This window comes from Mirounga angustirostris, unplaced genomic scaffold (genome assembly GCF_029215605.1).
Source record: "Mirounga angustirostris isolate CCGP_5_RB_7025 unplaced genomic scaffold, mMirAng1.0.hap1 SCAF_9, whole genome shotgun sequence".
Taxonomy (NCBI): domain Eukaryota; kingdom Metazoa; phylum Chordata; class Mammalia; order Carnivora; family Phocidae; genus Mirounga; species Mirounga angustirostris.
The window spans coordinates 72,832,851-72,847,599 of NW_026991717.1; the positions used below are offsets into that span (position 1 = coordinate 72,832,851).

The 14,749-nt window shown below is 53.5% G+C and overlaps 2 protein-coding genes across 6 annotated transcripts in view; one reads left to right on the forward strand and one right to left on the reverse strand.

The window, feature by feature from the left end:
- SLC7A7 (solute carrier family 7 member 7) overlaps positions 1-14,749 on the reverse strand; it is a 93,282-nt gene that overhangs the window by 77,431 nt on the left and 1,102 nt on the right. For 2 of the 4 annotated variants that reach the window (XM_064570812.1, XM_064570808.1), the window contains exon 2: positions 12,685-12,915. The exons of 1 other annotated variant lie outside the window; for it this stretch is intronic. The gene's annotated coding sequence lies outside the window, so the exon portion shown is untranslated. Of the gene's footprint in view, positions 1-12,684; positions 12,916-13,041; positions 13,061-14,749 lie in introns of all 4 variants that reach the window. One more of the 4 variants, XM_064570810.1, reaches the window with a different exon arrangement.
- REM2 (RRAD and GEM like GTPase 2) lies at positions 694-5,582 on the forward strand. 2 transcript variants are annotated; one of them, XM_045900528.3, is made up of 5 exons: positions 694-1,338; positions 2,597-2,938; positions 3,161-3,234; positions 3,931-4,138; positions 4,546-5,582. In XM_045900528.3, exons 1-5 carry the CDS (start codon positions 1,236-1,238, stop codon positions 4,839-4,841), a joined length of 1,023 nt encoding a protein of 340 aa, XP_045756484.1. In that variant the 5' UTR covers positions 694-1,235; the 3' UTR covers positions 4,842-5,582. The 2 variants fall into 2 exon arrangements, with proteins under 2 accessions (XP_045756484.1, XP_064426895.1); XM_064570825.1 differs by having other exon boundaries at positions 2,597-3,234.

Consider the following 14,749-nt stretch of genomic DNA (forward strand, 5'->3'; position numbering starts at 1 on the left):
ACTGAGGATTAGCATACAGACCGTTCCCAATAATAGGAGACAGCTGGAATATTTAAGACAAAGAAGGCAGCATCGCAGATGAAAAACAGTCTTTGGTATTGGAAAAATCAGGGTAGGAAGCCTGGTGTCCCCATTTTCCAACTGCACGATCGATCTGGGGACAGGCCAGCCACCTACCACTCTGAGCCTTCAGGTCAGGAGGATGACAGGAGAGAAAGCAGGAAGGTGCTTAGCGCAGCACCTGGCAACAAACACGGGGTGAGAACAAGCCAGGGAATTGGAAGGTCGGTTTGGGTGCTTGCAGCGTCAGGAAGAAAAGAGACGAGCTGGAGCCTGAAGGGAAAGGGACCCGGGCAGAAAAGGAGCTGTAAAGCCATCCTGGCTTCCCACAAAGAGGTAGACATCGTCGTGTAGCCCTGGAGGGCTGGTGGTGCCCCAGCGAGCAGGAGAGCGGGGATAGGGAACTTCTAGAGGGCTTAGCTCAATCTCGCCTAGCACTAGGTTGGTGGGCCTGGCAGGGCGCGAGAGAAGGGGAGGCAGTCCCCACGTGGTTTGCACCCGCCTGAACCTAGTGACAAAATGAAGCTGCCCAAACCAGGCAGCCATTGCTCCTTCTTCAGAGCCCCCATCTGCCTAGGGACCAAGTTGGGAAATGGCTACCGTGATGGGTCTTTTAGCCCAGAAGGGGTGGTATGGGGAAGGAGAGGGTGATGGGGAAGCTTGGTGCCAGGGTGACCCTGAATCTCTTGGTTTCTGCCTCTAGGCCCTCCATGTAGCCACCGAGCACCCACTCTGAGCTGGACACGGCTCGGAGGCGGGGAGTCCACAGACAAATGACGCACAGTCCCCCGCTCCTGGAGAAAGACCTCCCAGTGCCTGGGTCCTTGCCTCCTGCCATCCTCCGCTCCCTTACCCGCTGAGCCCTCACCCCGCTTCTCTGAACCCCTGTCTCTTTTGCCCCTCTGACTTCGTTCTGGTCGAAACCAGACTCCGCAGTGTGTGTGCTCCCAGAGGGAAGCGACACAAAGGAAGGGGGAGGCAGAAAGGAGGGAATCCCGCTGACATCACTGCTCATTAGCATGTGTGACCTCATCAGGGGGCGGGACAATTTCCCCAGGTGTGGGGGGGAGGAGGGCATGGGGGTGGTATTTAAGGGAAAAGCTGACAGTGCTGCTGAGTGAGGGAGTGGGTACTGCAAGCCGCGGGGCTGCACACGCACACACACACGCACACCGATGCACACGGACCTTGACACCGACATGGACACGGACACAGAAACCACAGCACTCTGCCCCTCCGGCAGCCACCGGGCCTCCCCCCCAGGGACACCCACACCAGGTGAGGGCTGAGCTGGGCAGGTTCCAGCTGAAACCATGGGGGTGGGAGCTGAAGCTCTGGTGGGGAGGTCAGAACTGAGGGTTGACGGAGCTTGAACCCAAACAGCAAAGGGGAAGAGCAACTCAGGAAGTGGGGAAGCCTCCCGCTCACACCAGGACTGAGGCTGGGCTGGGCTGGGGGCCGCGGGGGTGCTGCCCAAACGCCCCCTCCCCCCATCACTCCCAGGGCTTCGCTGGTGAAACTGGTGCTCAGCCCCTAGGTCAGCCTCATTCCCAAGAGGCTGGGATGGGCAGGAGGGATGGGGGAAAGGGAAGGGGCAGCCCCCCAGCCTGGGAATCACGGGCTGGGGGCTGCCCTGGGGACCTGTTGGAAGGGTTTCACCGGCTCTTGGAGGCCCTGGCTGCCAGCCAAGTATTGATCCTAGGCTATTTCCAGCCTCTCGCCATCCCCCTTTGTTGTGTCTGTCGTTCTTCCTCCAGTTACCCTGACCCATGCATTGTCACTCTCCCTCTCGCTCATGCTCCCGCTCTCCGCTCTCGCTCTCTCCCCCACTCCCTCCCTCCCTCTACCTCACAGAAGATTCTCTGGGACTCCAGGGACTGCCAGAGATGCAAAAAGATTCTCACACACAACCATGCCCTGGGGGATGCTCACCTACCTACCGGGCCATAAGAGGCAGCTCTTCTCACACCCGGCTGGGGGGTGGTTGGGGAAGCCCAACGAACACATCTTAAGGAGCAAAGGCCCTTCCCTGGGAACAGCCTCCCCACGAAGTTTTTGGCTCTACCACTACCCACCCCCCAGAACCAGGGCAGCAGCGGCAGCTTCTCGTCCCCTTCACACCTCCCCATTTGGGGGGACTACCTGTTCCAGAAGCAGTAGAAGACAGGGCCTCTTGGTGGAAGGAGGGGCAGGCCCCCCAGGCCAGAGGCCTAGTCTGGGCGTGTACCTGTGTGTCAGTGTGAGGCCTGAGTGGGTGTGCGAGCCTGTGCACGCATGCCGCCCCTGCATGGGGCACGTTTTGAACAGGTTGTGGCTGGAACCACATTAGGTAAGCCTTCAGTCGGCTCCTTTGAGACCCACCAGTGCAGGGTTCGGGGGGAGTTCAGTGTCAGAGGTCAGACCAAATATTCTCAGCTCCTTCTGGGTCATGGTCATCCACTGGGGCTCTGAGGCCAGAGCAGACAGGATTGAGCCCTCTGCAGATGGCTAGGCATACCCCCCACTCATAGCTTCCTTCTCTTTGCCCCCCCCCCAGAAACAGATGCCTCACTGCTGAAGAAGACAGAGAAGCTGTTGGCAGGGTTGGACCGGGGTGGGCCACCTCCTGCCCCAGGGGCCCCCAGACGAAGAGGCAGTATGCCTGTCCCCTACAAGCACCAGCTGCGGCGCGCCCAGGCCATAGATGAACTTGACTGGCCACCTCAAGCCTCATCCTCTGGTTCCTCTGACTCCTTGGGCTCAGGGGAGGCAGGCCCCACCCAAAAGGATGGCATCTTCAAGGTCATGCTGGTAGGGGAGAGCGGCGTGGGCAAGAGCACCCTAGCAGGCACTTTCGGTGGTCTCCAGGGAGACAGTGCTCATGAGCCGGAGAACCCAGGTATTTGGGGGAGCCCTGTAAGGGTTAAGGGCACCTGTGGAGCCCTAGTCAGGGATGGAAGAGCTCAAGGCATGAGCAGCCCCTGGAGGCCAGAACCTAAGAGAAATTGCTCCAGTGCTTGCTGCAGCTACCTCCCTGGAGGGGGTGCCCCTGGTTACCAGGTCTCACAAGTGTTGGGGAGCCTCCTAACGGGCTCTATTCCCTGTCCTTATTTCCCAACAGAGGACACCTATGAAAGACGCATCATGGTGGATAAGGAGGAAGTGACTCTAGTTGTTTATGACATCTGGGAACAGGTGAGAACCTAGGAGAGCTGGGGAGGAGCAGAGCGTGGCTGAAGGCTGGTGGCACTGTAGGCCCTGGTTCCAATACATACTAGAACCTGACCTTTCACATGTATCCTCTCCCAGAGCAAAGGCCCACATTAATGCGCATGCCATGGCACTGAGTGTCGCTTTCTTTCCAGGACTTCTGACCCAGAGGGAAGTTAGGATCTGAATTTGACAAACCCTGCAGCTGTAAGCCAGGCTGAATACCCTGAAATCAATCCCATCCATACATTTTCCAGTCTGGAAGAGTCTGATCTGACAGGACAAGAGCTCAGGGCCTGGAGTATCAGGGAAGGGGAAAAAGTGAGGATTTGTGACTATCTGAACATACATGGTTACTACATAGAAATGAGAGGCCAGATTACATACAATTGAAGAGCATTCACTGTTACAATGAGCACTTAAGCATAAGAAAGTAGGATGGGCTACCCCAATCTAGGAGCCTGTGTCCCCAATTCTCCCATGTGGGGCTCACATTATAAACCACCCACTCCTCCACAAGCACACTCCAGGGTATGGAGATTCTGCCATTAACTAGCTCCGCGGTCCTAGGCAGGTGGCTTCTCCCTCACATCCAGATGCCTCATCCTTGAGATGCAGGTGCTGGGCAGGTGCTCCCACGCCTCCAGCCCTGACATTCCACCACTCTCTGCCCATATGCAGGGGGACGCAGGGGGGTGGCTGCGGGACCACTGCCTTCAGACCGGGGATGCCTTTCTCATCGTCTTCTCGGTCACCGACCGACGGAGCTTCTCCAAAGTTCCAGAGACCCTACTTAGGCTGCGGGCTGGGAGGCCCCACCACGACCTCCCTGTCATCCTCGTTGGAAACAAGAGCGACCTGGCCCGCTCCCGGGAGGTCTCACTGGAGGGTGAGTATCCTGTACCTCATCATACCTGCAATCTCAGGGGACCCTCTCCCTTCCAGGTCGCCTCCTCTCCACAGGGCCCTTTTACCCTCCCGGTGCACAAACAACGGCCTTTAGCCTTTAGCAGGCTAAGGGCAGAATCTCAATGCCCATGCCTAGGGCCCGAGAACCCCTTCTTTAGGCCTCACCTCTTCTCCAAGGCCCCTTTCTCTCCTCCCCTTGGCACCACCACCGCCCTCTACGTGATCCCTGCCTTGTTCTCCGTTGAGATTCACCGACCGCGACCCCTTTCTGCTGCACCCGGGGCACCACCACCGCCCCCCGCCCCGCCCAGGCCCACCCCCACCCCGCCCCGCCCCGCTCCGGGCCCAGTGCAGCCCGCGGGCGCCTCAACCGGTCCCCTCCCGCAGAGGGCCGGCACCTGGCAGGCACCCTGAGCTGCAAGCACATCGAGACGTCGGCCGCGCTGCACCACAACACGCGGGAGCTCTTCGAGGGCGCGGTGCGCCAGATCCGGCTGCGGCGGAGCCGGAGCCGCGCCGGGGACCCGCGGCCCGAGTGGGGCTGCCCCGACGGCCCCCCGCCGCCCGCGCGCCGCGAGAGCCTCACCAAGAAGGCCAAGCGCTTCCTGGCCAACCTGGTGCCGCGCAACGCCAAGTTCTTCAAGCAGCGCTCCAGGTCGTGTCACGACCTCTCCGTGCTCTGAGCCGCGGTCGCCATGGTCACCGCGGTCGCCATGGTCACCGCGCCCTCCGCTCGCCCCCTCGCCCCGCCCCGCCCCCCGTCCGGCTTCCTCTGCGAAGACCGTCTAGGAAACCAAAAACGCCCAGGGCGCCCAGCCGCCGGCGCGCGTCGCCCCCAGCCCCGCCACCGCGCGTGCCCTGGCTACCTCCCCGCCCCTGAGCGCCTAGAAAGCGAGGACGCAGACCTGCGGGCGGGCGCGCTGCGGCCGGAGGGCCAGGCGGCTTCTGGAGGGCAGGACGGGCTATAGTTCCGCGAGCCATTTTGACTTTTATTAAGTCACGCTTGACCACCTCTCCTGTAAAGAGATCCTAAAAGCGAGAACTGGAAAGTGCTTTGTAGACCCCTTTCCAGTTCACCTTTGTACTCTGCGCCGATACGCCTCACCTTTAAGAAATCCTTAAAGGTAAAGACACGGAGACGCTTCTTTGAGACTTCTCCTAAAACGTGCTGGCTCTTAGTTGCTGCACTTGTCCACTTTGCCTTTAAGAAGTTTTTAAAGGCAAGGGCCTGGAAGTGCTATTTTTCAGAATTGATTCTGTGATTCACCACCACACCGCGGCACTTCCCTTTTAAGGTTATTAAAGGTAAGGTTTGGACAGACTTTTGCCTTCAGATGCCATTGTGAAGAGCTGAGCAGGTGGCACCGCCCCTTTTGGCCAGGGCCCAGGAGGCCCCAGCAAGGAAGCCACCCTTCCCTTTTCAATAAAGAACTTTTCTACATTTGCTCATTTTGACTCTGTTCTCAAAAGCCCCACAGAAGGGATAGTTGTAGATGGAAACAGTTACAGACAAAGCTTAGGACCAGAGGAGCAAGGAACTTAAATCTCCACGGAGGCTCCAGAAGTGACTTAGTCCTGGTGTAGTCCGTGATAAGGAGCCACAGGCCCTCAGAGATAACTGGGTCGAACTGATCCCTTTGCAGATGAGCAAACAACCCGGAGAGAAGCAAAGAATTGCTAGAAGTTTTAGTAACTTACTGACACAACGGGACCAAATCCACAGACTCTAGACCTCATCACCTTACCTCACGTTATGATGCAGAGTAAGCTGGAGGCTACATTAAACACCCAGAGCTACCCCCAGCTGGTTTCAGGTGGGGCCCACATTTACCAGGGAGACCCATCAGCTGGGGCATGATAATGGCCCGCACCTCCCTTGGCAGGCCCCCACCACCCCAACTGTCACCTGCAAAGCCCGTGTGAGAACTGAAGCTGTCAATGCCTCCCCCTGGGGACACCCACGCCTACTGCTGCCTGAGCCACGAGTCTGAACAAAGAGAGCAGAGGCAACAGCTCCCCTCACCCCAAACTACAGCACAGCTACTTGAGCACCTGAGGGCCAGGCCTCCACTCCACCCCACCCAGGTTCCCAGAACTTGATGGAAAGAGGGATGAGATGTCTCCTGATCCCTGCAGCTGGGAAGGAGCCAAGGGGGACCAGCTCAGCATGGGTGGTTATGAGACGATAGTATGAATAGTGACGTTATCCTTAGGACTTTATTTGCTTTCTCTGTTAATTCTCTAATAACTATATAAGGTGTTACTGTGCCTTTTATTGTAGAAGAAACAGTTTAAGTAACTTGCTTGAGGTCAGGAAGCGACCAGAGCGGGGATCCCACTCATATCTGCTTGATACTTAATGATTTTATGCAGGTTTGCATCCAAGGTCCCCCTTCTAGTAAGGAGAAGAGGAAGAAGGTCGCTAGAAGAAATGTAGGGGACACGATGGGCAGGGCCATGGGCAGTGGCTGTGGTGAATGGGCCAGAGATTATGTGGCTATGAGGGAATAGCCAGGGCTAAACTCTGGGGACCATGAACAGAGGCACTTCCTAATGTAACATGCAAAAAAGCACACTCAGCCCATTGAAGGACAGATGGTTCTACCATTGGGTTGAAACCTCAGGGACATTAAGAGGAGGGGTAGGAGATGAGCATGGAGGTTTAGAACCCTACTTTTAAGTACCTTAAATGGCAAGCAAAGGAGTTTGTGCCCAAGCCTGCAAACAGTGAGTCACCAAAGGTCCTTGAGTATGAAAGTGACACGATCAGGATGGTCCTTGGGAAGAGGAGGCTGGGAGAGGTGTGCATGGATTGGAGCAGCGGAGGCAAGGCCTGAGGAGCTAAGTTGAGGGGGTGATTAACAGTAATACATATGGAGGGTAATGAAGGGCCATCCCAAGGGAGACCGTGGTGGCAGGGAGAGGCACCAGGGGTGTGAGTCAGAATTGGTGGAACTTGGCAACTGAGTGGCTGGGTGCAGGCAGGAGTCACAGGTGGTAGGAGGATGGTGAGGAACTGGGTGTTAGGGGGCAGAGGAGGAAGTGGGTAACTGGCTCCATTTTGGAGACCCTTGAATTTGAGATGGTAGAAGAACATCCATATAGAGTTTCAGCAGCTCCCTGAACAGCTGGGTCTGAAATTCAGAACAAGTTAGGGTGAGAGACACAGCTATGAGAATAATCCCCGTAAAGATGGTAGTAGAGGAGCCAGAGGAAATGATGAGCTGCGTCACATAGCACCCCATGCTTGGTCTGATACACTGCTGTCGCGGTCTTGAACATCTTTGAACAAGGAGTCCTGTATCTTTACTTTTTAAATATTTTATGTATTTATTTGACAGAAAGAGAGAGAGCACAAGCAGGGGGAGCAGCAGAGGAAGAGGGAGAAGCAGGCTCTCCACTGAACAGGGAGCCCAATGAGGGACTCGATCCCAGGACCCTGGGATCATGACCTGAGCTGAAGGCAGATGCTTAACCAACTGAGCCACCCCGGCTCCCCAAGCCCTGCATTTTTTTTTGCACCAGGACCCACAAATTATGCTAAAGGAGGCACTGAGGAAGAGGGTACAGTACAGGCTGGGATCCTTAGCTTCAAACCACACATGGGCCTTAGAGGTCTGTGATGTTTGTGAAGTGGGACAATTTGATGTGTTTGTGCAGTCGTGCATCTGAGAATAGGGTTCACAGATTTTACCAGATTGCCAAAGGGGTCTGTGACCCAACAAATTACAACCCAGGGTGGTACTGATTGCTGTTGGGATGGGGAAACTGGGTGGGCGGAGGACTAGTGTGAGAGGTTTACTTTTCACTGGATGCTTTTTCTTCTGTTCGAATGTTTAACTATGGTATATATCACCTGTTCAAAAAGGAAATAACTTAAAACAAAGTCTTGAAGTTGCAGAGAAAGGAGAGACCAGAGAGAGGGTCCTGGGGATAAGCAGATGAGGCAGGTGGAGACGCAGCCGCCACCGAGGCAGCGCAAGAACCGGAATCGAACATGCGGTGGTTCTGCCAAGGGAGGAGGGCTCTGGTTTTTTTAAGTGAACCCTATGCCCACAGTGGGCCTCAAACTCTCCACCCTGAGATCAAGAGTAGTGTGTTCTACTGACTGAGCCGGCCAGGCGCCCCGGGAAGAGGGCTTGGTCAAATGTAGCCAAAGGAAAAGATGAGGAAAAAGGCCAGTGCCTTTCTTGTGTCTGAAGCTTCTAATATGCATACTGAAGATGGTGGTGGCAGGGCCTCCCCTGTGAGGGGTGCCACACACACCACAAGCCTCCCTCCTCCTCACTCAGCCAGCCCCATCAGCCCAACCCATCTGTGCGTTCCCTCCAGACGCCTACAGGGACGAGCTCAGAACAGACGGAAGCTGAAGCCACACTCCCCCCAGACTTGGAAGGTGGGGTCTTCTCTGAGAGCCAGGCCATTCTTCTCCCTCTCTCTGATGGAGGCAGAGTCGCACGGGCTGCTGATCTGCTGGTGGGAGAGATCAGCAAAGGGCCCTGGGGCCTGAGCTGCTTCTGCCAGGTAAGGTCTTCTCCGCCCTCGTGCTCCTCTTAACCACTGTGATTTTGTCTGTGCCCCTTTACGAGCCAGCCCCTGCCACCCCTGCAGTCCCTGGCCCACAAGGCGTCCTGATGGGCCAACAGCAGGAAGTGTGTGTGCTTTGCTCTGAGGGGCCAGAGGCAACGCCAGTCCTGTGTCTTGAAGGCATCCCTCTGCTCTAGCCTCTGCTCAGAGTTGGGCCTTTATGCCCTGCTGCATCTAACCCTCTCTAGAGAGACTGGGGCAAGGTCTTTCCTCTTCGAAAAGCCTGCCAGTCACAGAAGGGGATTTCACAAGTCTTCTCGGTTAAACCCTCACTCCCAGAAAGCCCACCCATGCATACATCATCTCAGTAATCTAACAGTTCTATCCACATCAGTCTAAGTCCATTTTTCCTGGACATCCATCCACAAATACCTGTTGTTCCCCTCAAATACTGCCAAATGCCAGTCACTGCACTGGGCCCTATGGGAAAAACAAATACAGGTAAGACACTACTCCTGCCCTCCGGGAGCTTACAATTGAGCTGGAGAGAAGGGACAAGGGGGTCAACAGCAGCAAACTGGGCATTTTGACTATCTGGAGGCTATGTCATGTGCTCTAAGAATTCTGAACAGAAGAAACCGAATTTGGAGACAGATTTTAGGAACTGGGTCTTGAAGGATATATGCAGGCTGTAGCTAGATGGGGGAAAGAAGAAAAAAACTCCGTGGGGAAACTACGTGAGCAAATGCACAGGAGACACGAGACATGGTGGGCAGCCCACTGTGTGACATAAAGACCCTCCCTGTGAGAAGGCAGCAAAACTTGAGGGGATGGTACAGCTGAGTTGTCAAGGGGCCCCAAAACCAGATAAGAGCATCCTGCTTCTTAGTCCTTTATCATCTTGGTGGCTCTGTGATGGATATGCTCAAGGCGCGTCATCTATTTTTTTTCTTTTTCTTTTTTGGTAATCTTTACCCCCAACGTGGGGCTCAAACTCACAACCCTGAGATTAGGAGTTACACCCTCCACCAACTGAGCCAGCCAAGTGCCCCTCATCTATTTGACTCTTGATGGCCATGCTCCATGGTTTGGTGGCCTGGTACCCAAGGTGCGAATACAAACTCAGTGGGAGCCTTGCAAGCATTTTAGTTAGTACTCAGTCCCACTATTTTCTGGATAGAGAAAGTCACTCTCAATCTCTCTGCCTTTCTGGACCTCAGCTCTCCCAATTATAAAGTAAAGGTAACAATACCTACCTTGTAGGATGGTCATGAGGACTAAATGCAAATGCAAGTATCTTTGTAATTTGTCAAATATAGAAATGAGCCATGGAAGTAATGTTCTTTTACAATCTGTGTCCTGATCCCTTATTCAGGTACCCAGACAGCTTGCTGACTACTCAAAGCACAGCAGCGCCCTGGAGATACAAATCTAAGGGGCACCTGGCTGGCTCAGTTGGTAGAGCATGTGACTCTTCATCTTAGGGTTATGAGTTCGAGCCTCACAATGGGTGTAGAGATTACTTTAAAAAATAAATAAAAAGAGGGGCACCTGGGTGGTTCAGTTGGTTAAGTGTCTGCCTTGGGCTCAGGTCATGATCTCAGGGTCCTGGGATGGACCCCCGCTTTGGGCTCCCCACTCAGTGGGGAGTCTGCTTCTCCCTCTCCCTCTGTCCCTCCCCCTGCTCATGCTCTAATAGATAAATATAATCTTTAATAAATAAATAATAAAAAGAAAAAAGAAAAACATTTTTAAGTTGCCGTCTACAAGGTCCAACTTGCCTCCAAAGGACTCACAGGTAACCCTCATAGGTAGCCCCCATTATTAGATCTGTTGTTTTGAGGGGTATTGGGGGAAGAGGAAGGAAGATTGGCAACTGAAGCCTAAGTGATGGTATTATACTGCACAGTTTTCCATTTTTTTGTCCCAGTTCTAATTTGTCTTTAGGCAGAGGACCTGTGCTGATTTTAAGTATTTCTCTGAAAGGAAGTCGTCAGAGCTCTGGAGACCAGGGATGGCAGGTGCTATAGGACACCTGTGGCAGGTGAGGAGAGGCACTAAGCAAAGGGTGGCAGCAGAGAACACTGCGGGGTTTCCCTGGCCAAAGCAAAGGGCAAGAGGCATGCTGAAGGTACCTGACAGGGTGGCTAGGGAGAGAATCACCTTGGCCTTTTTTTTTAAGATTTTACTTATTCAAGAGGGGGGGGGCGGGGCGCAAGAGAGGGAGAAGTAGGCTCAGGGAGCCTGACACGGGGCTCAGTCATGACCTAAGCCAAAGGCAGGCGCTTAACTGACTGAGCCACCCAGGTGCCCCCTCTGATTTATAGTTTCAGGCACAAAAAGGGATTGAGCCAGTGGGACTTGTTTTTCTGAAATCTAGGCTGCTGGTGACCCAGGACCGTGTGAGCCAGGGACTTCAGTCCAGAACAATGAAGATTTGCTTTCACCATCGCCACCCTCACTTCTCTCCCCGCCTATGCGGAGCATTCTCTGAGGTCAGGTAGGAAGTGCAGTGTGTCGGCATTCGGAGGAACGGGAATAATGATGGCCGGTAGTAATGACAAGCTCTCGGGTTCCAAGCCCTCTCCACGGACTGTTTCATTTCAGCCTCACACCGTCCCTGAGACAGGTGCTACTGTTAGCTTTTCCTTTTCACACATGAGGGGTCCAAGTCACAGAGTGACAAACCGCCCAGCTTACTCAGCTGGTTTGTGACAGCAGAGCCATCTGGAGCATGTGGCGTTGCTCCGGAGCGGGGCCATTCTGTTGGGAGGGTGAAGGCCCCCTGGCTTGGATGGGCCCAGGAGTTCAGAAAAGGCTAATTTTCAGCACTATCCATTTCAGCACTACCCATTCTAAACAAGTAGGCTTTCACGATGCTTGAAAGTCGATGAAAGCTCCCTTCCTTCCTGGAACATTGGCTAGAGTTCGACAAGTCTCTGATTTCCAAGGTCACTGCTTCCCCTCCCTGCAAGCCAGCACGGACTGGCTCCTTTCTAGTCTTCAGGCCCCTCATCCATCTACCATTGCCCTCAAAAATAACTGCTTAATGGCCCTCCAGTAACTGCAGCCAACTCCTTAAGGGCTTTTTAGAGGAGATCATGTGGGAAAGCTAACAGAACTCATCCAACTTTTAAAGTGAGCTTTGATCAGCTCTTTCCTTGCCTCCACCTTCCCAGATGATTTAAATTGGTCTGCTTCACCTCTCACAGAGCTCTCGCCACCAAGAGCACAAGGAGAGCAAATCTGTCCTGGATATAAAGTGCAAAAGTTGGGAGGGAAGAGAAGGGATGTTTGAAGCCAGAAGGTTCAGACCCAGTTCTGAGACCAGAATTCCTTTCCTGCATCCAGCTCAGGACTAGCGACTTCACCTGGTTGCCATAGAAACATCAGTCTCTGTTGGATGGCAAGCAGCATTTTTGACAGAAAGCATCAGAGGCTACTATGGTAACACCAAAAAGAGTAAAAGCTGCCTTCTCTCCTGGAGGGGTGAGGAAGGAATGGAGGATGCCAGGGAAAGCAGGCTAGAAGGGACGGGCATTGGAGAGCTTAGCTCTGACTTGAACAGAGAGGGAATTAATTCAACAGACACCTAATACGTGCAAAGCAAAGCAATAATGAAGAAGACATGTCTATGGCTGGCCTTATCGGGCTATAATCATCTGCTAATAGAGTTTATACGGAACTGTAAATAAAGGCAGAATGAGACTTGTAACAGGACAAAGAATCCTGAAAAAGGAAATCAACTAGCAAAGCTTCAGAGTCTTAAAGGGGAGGATTCCGACTAGCAGAAGAGGGGCAGAGAGAACAAGATGAGCAAACATGGAAGTGGCAAAGTTCAGGACATACTGAGAATTCTGGGTACAGAGGTAGAAAAAGCGACTCCCAGGCCTTGGCTCCCAGGAGGAGCAAGCTCAGATTAGGATCCAGGAATCTGAAGCTAGACTGCCTGGATTGGAATCCCAAACTTGCTGTGTAATCACAGGGCAGGTTACTTACCCTCTTTGGGTATCCGTTTCCTCGTTCGCAAAGTAAAGATGGTCAGAGTCTACCTCAGAGGGTCGTTGTGAAGATTAAGAACTCAGTGCACAGGAAGTGACTAGAACAATGCCTAACCCGCAACAGCCCTGCACCAATGCCGACAATTACCATCATACCACCTCCCACTTTTCGGAGCCAGCACAGCCTCTCCTCACCGTCCATTACTTCCTCATTCTCACCACACTGCTTCTGTAACAGAGAAAGGAGAGGCTGTGGGTCACCATCTCCCTTCAAGTTGTAAACTCCTTTCCCTTCCTCATAAGCACCAGGACTAAAGGTTCAAAGGGCAAACCCCTGCTTCCTCTGGTCACTCACATCTGGGGGCTGTTGGAGCCTAAGAAGGAAATAGGCAGAAACTCAATTTCAAGCACATGTTAAGTTTAAAGAACAAGGAGGAAATACCACTGCCTTAGAGAAGACAGAAGCCTAAGTCAGGTGAACTCCTGTTTAGAACTGAGGACAGCTGGGCAACTCTGCACTAGAAGAGGATCTGGGCCAGCCTCTCTCTACACACCTGAGCCGCTATGCTCAGGCAAAAGAGGCTCAGGAAGGTTTCCTTCACCTTAGGAGGCTGTTTGCTGCCCCCTCCTCTCTACTCCAACCACCCCCAATGCAGGGATGAGTAACTAGAAGGCACTGAGTCACATGTGGTGATTCTGGCTGTCACCCACTAGCTGCTGTCACCTTATATGGGTTAGACTAGAGTAGTTGTCTTAGATGTTTCCTCACTTCCAGCACTGTCTCTCCCCCAGCAAGAGGCTGTATGAGGAACTAAGAAGGGTTGGCGGGGAGAACCGAGGTGGAAGGAAGCAAAGTGAAGGCAGGCCAAGGTAGGCAGGCATGGGAATGAAAGGAAGCCAAGCAGAGACGGGCACCCATCTGATGAGGGCTGGGAGGCAGGCAAAGCCTGTGGGTATTTACAGTTTGGAGGAGTTCAAGACTGCCCTGCGGAAGCCTGGTCCCGAGCCTCAAGATAACTAACAAAAATGGTCCACACTGTTTTTCAGGATGCATTAGCAGCCAAATCAATAACTATAGGGGGACTGGGCCCTAGCCAGCTATTACCTAAAAACAATGCATCCTCCTTCCCTCCCCCTGGGCCCAGAGAGCAAACCAGGACAGGGAAAGGGTGGGGGTGGCGGCAAAGGCAACAGAAGCAAGGAGGCTATAGCAGGCGGCACTGAGGGGAGATCAAGAGCTAGTTCTGGGTCCCAGTGGCCTTTTCTGCCACAAGCAGATGCCAAGTACCTAATACTTCAGTGTGAAAAGCAACCCCAGAAGCTAGTATCACGAAAAACCATCACTCTGCTTAGAAGTCTGAGAGCTGACAAATTAAAACCTAACAGCAATTATCCGTATTTTTAGCATGACAATAAAGTCTTAACATTCTGTTGCCATAGAGACGGGTAGAGAATGAAGGAGTCCCACAGAGCTCTGCCCCTGAACTTCAGACATTCTTCTCTAGGCTGGTCCCTACCTAGTGAGCCAGGTTCCGGGGCAGGCCCCTTGTCATAAGCCTTACAAAGCAGGTGGAGGAAGATGTGCGCATCCCCTTCCTCAGGACAATTCCTGGAATACTCAGCATTCTGGAATTCACTGGTCCCAAGCCTGTGTCATCCCAAGCAGAGTCACATATGAAAAGCAAGAGTTGAGGGGACTGACTGAGGAATAGCAGACTTCGGGCCTGGGGAGCCCTGATGTATGAGGCCCAAACCCCTGTGGATACTGGACTGGGAGTTCCATTACAAAAGGGCCAAAGACGGGCACTAAGACTAGTGGTAAGACTGGTGAACTTAGGAGGCTTCTCTGGCACTTAAACTCCTCAAGATCATGAAACACCTCTAGCCCAAGGTGCAAAATGTGCTACCGTCACACTGCCATCTGGTGGGAAGACAAGATCTGTCCTTAGGCGCAGAGACAGACTGTTAGTGTGTCCAGTGACAAGGTAAGTTCAGAAATATTTAAGATGGGGGGGGCGGGGAATAGTTAAGATGAAGACATATGGAGGATACCCATGGGGCTG

What these genes read in the sequence shown, in the direction of transcription:
- REM2 (XM_064570825.1), top strand. Translation starts at nt 1,236, where the DNA reads ATGCACACGGACCTTGACACCGACATGGACACGGACACAGAAACCACA. An exon ending in TTTATGACATCTGGGAACAG is followed by an intron (nt 3,235 to 3,930) that starts GTGAGAACCTAG and finishes GCCCATATGCAG; the next exon opens with GGGGACGCAGGGGGGTGGCT. An exon ending in CCGGGAGGTCTCACTGGAGG is followed by an intron (nt 4,139 to 4,545) that starts GTGAGTATCCTG and finishes CCCCTCCCGCAG; the next exon opens with AGGGCCGGCACCTGGCAGGC.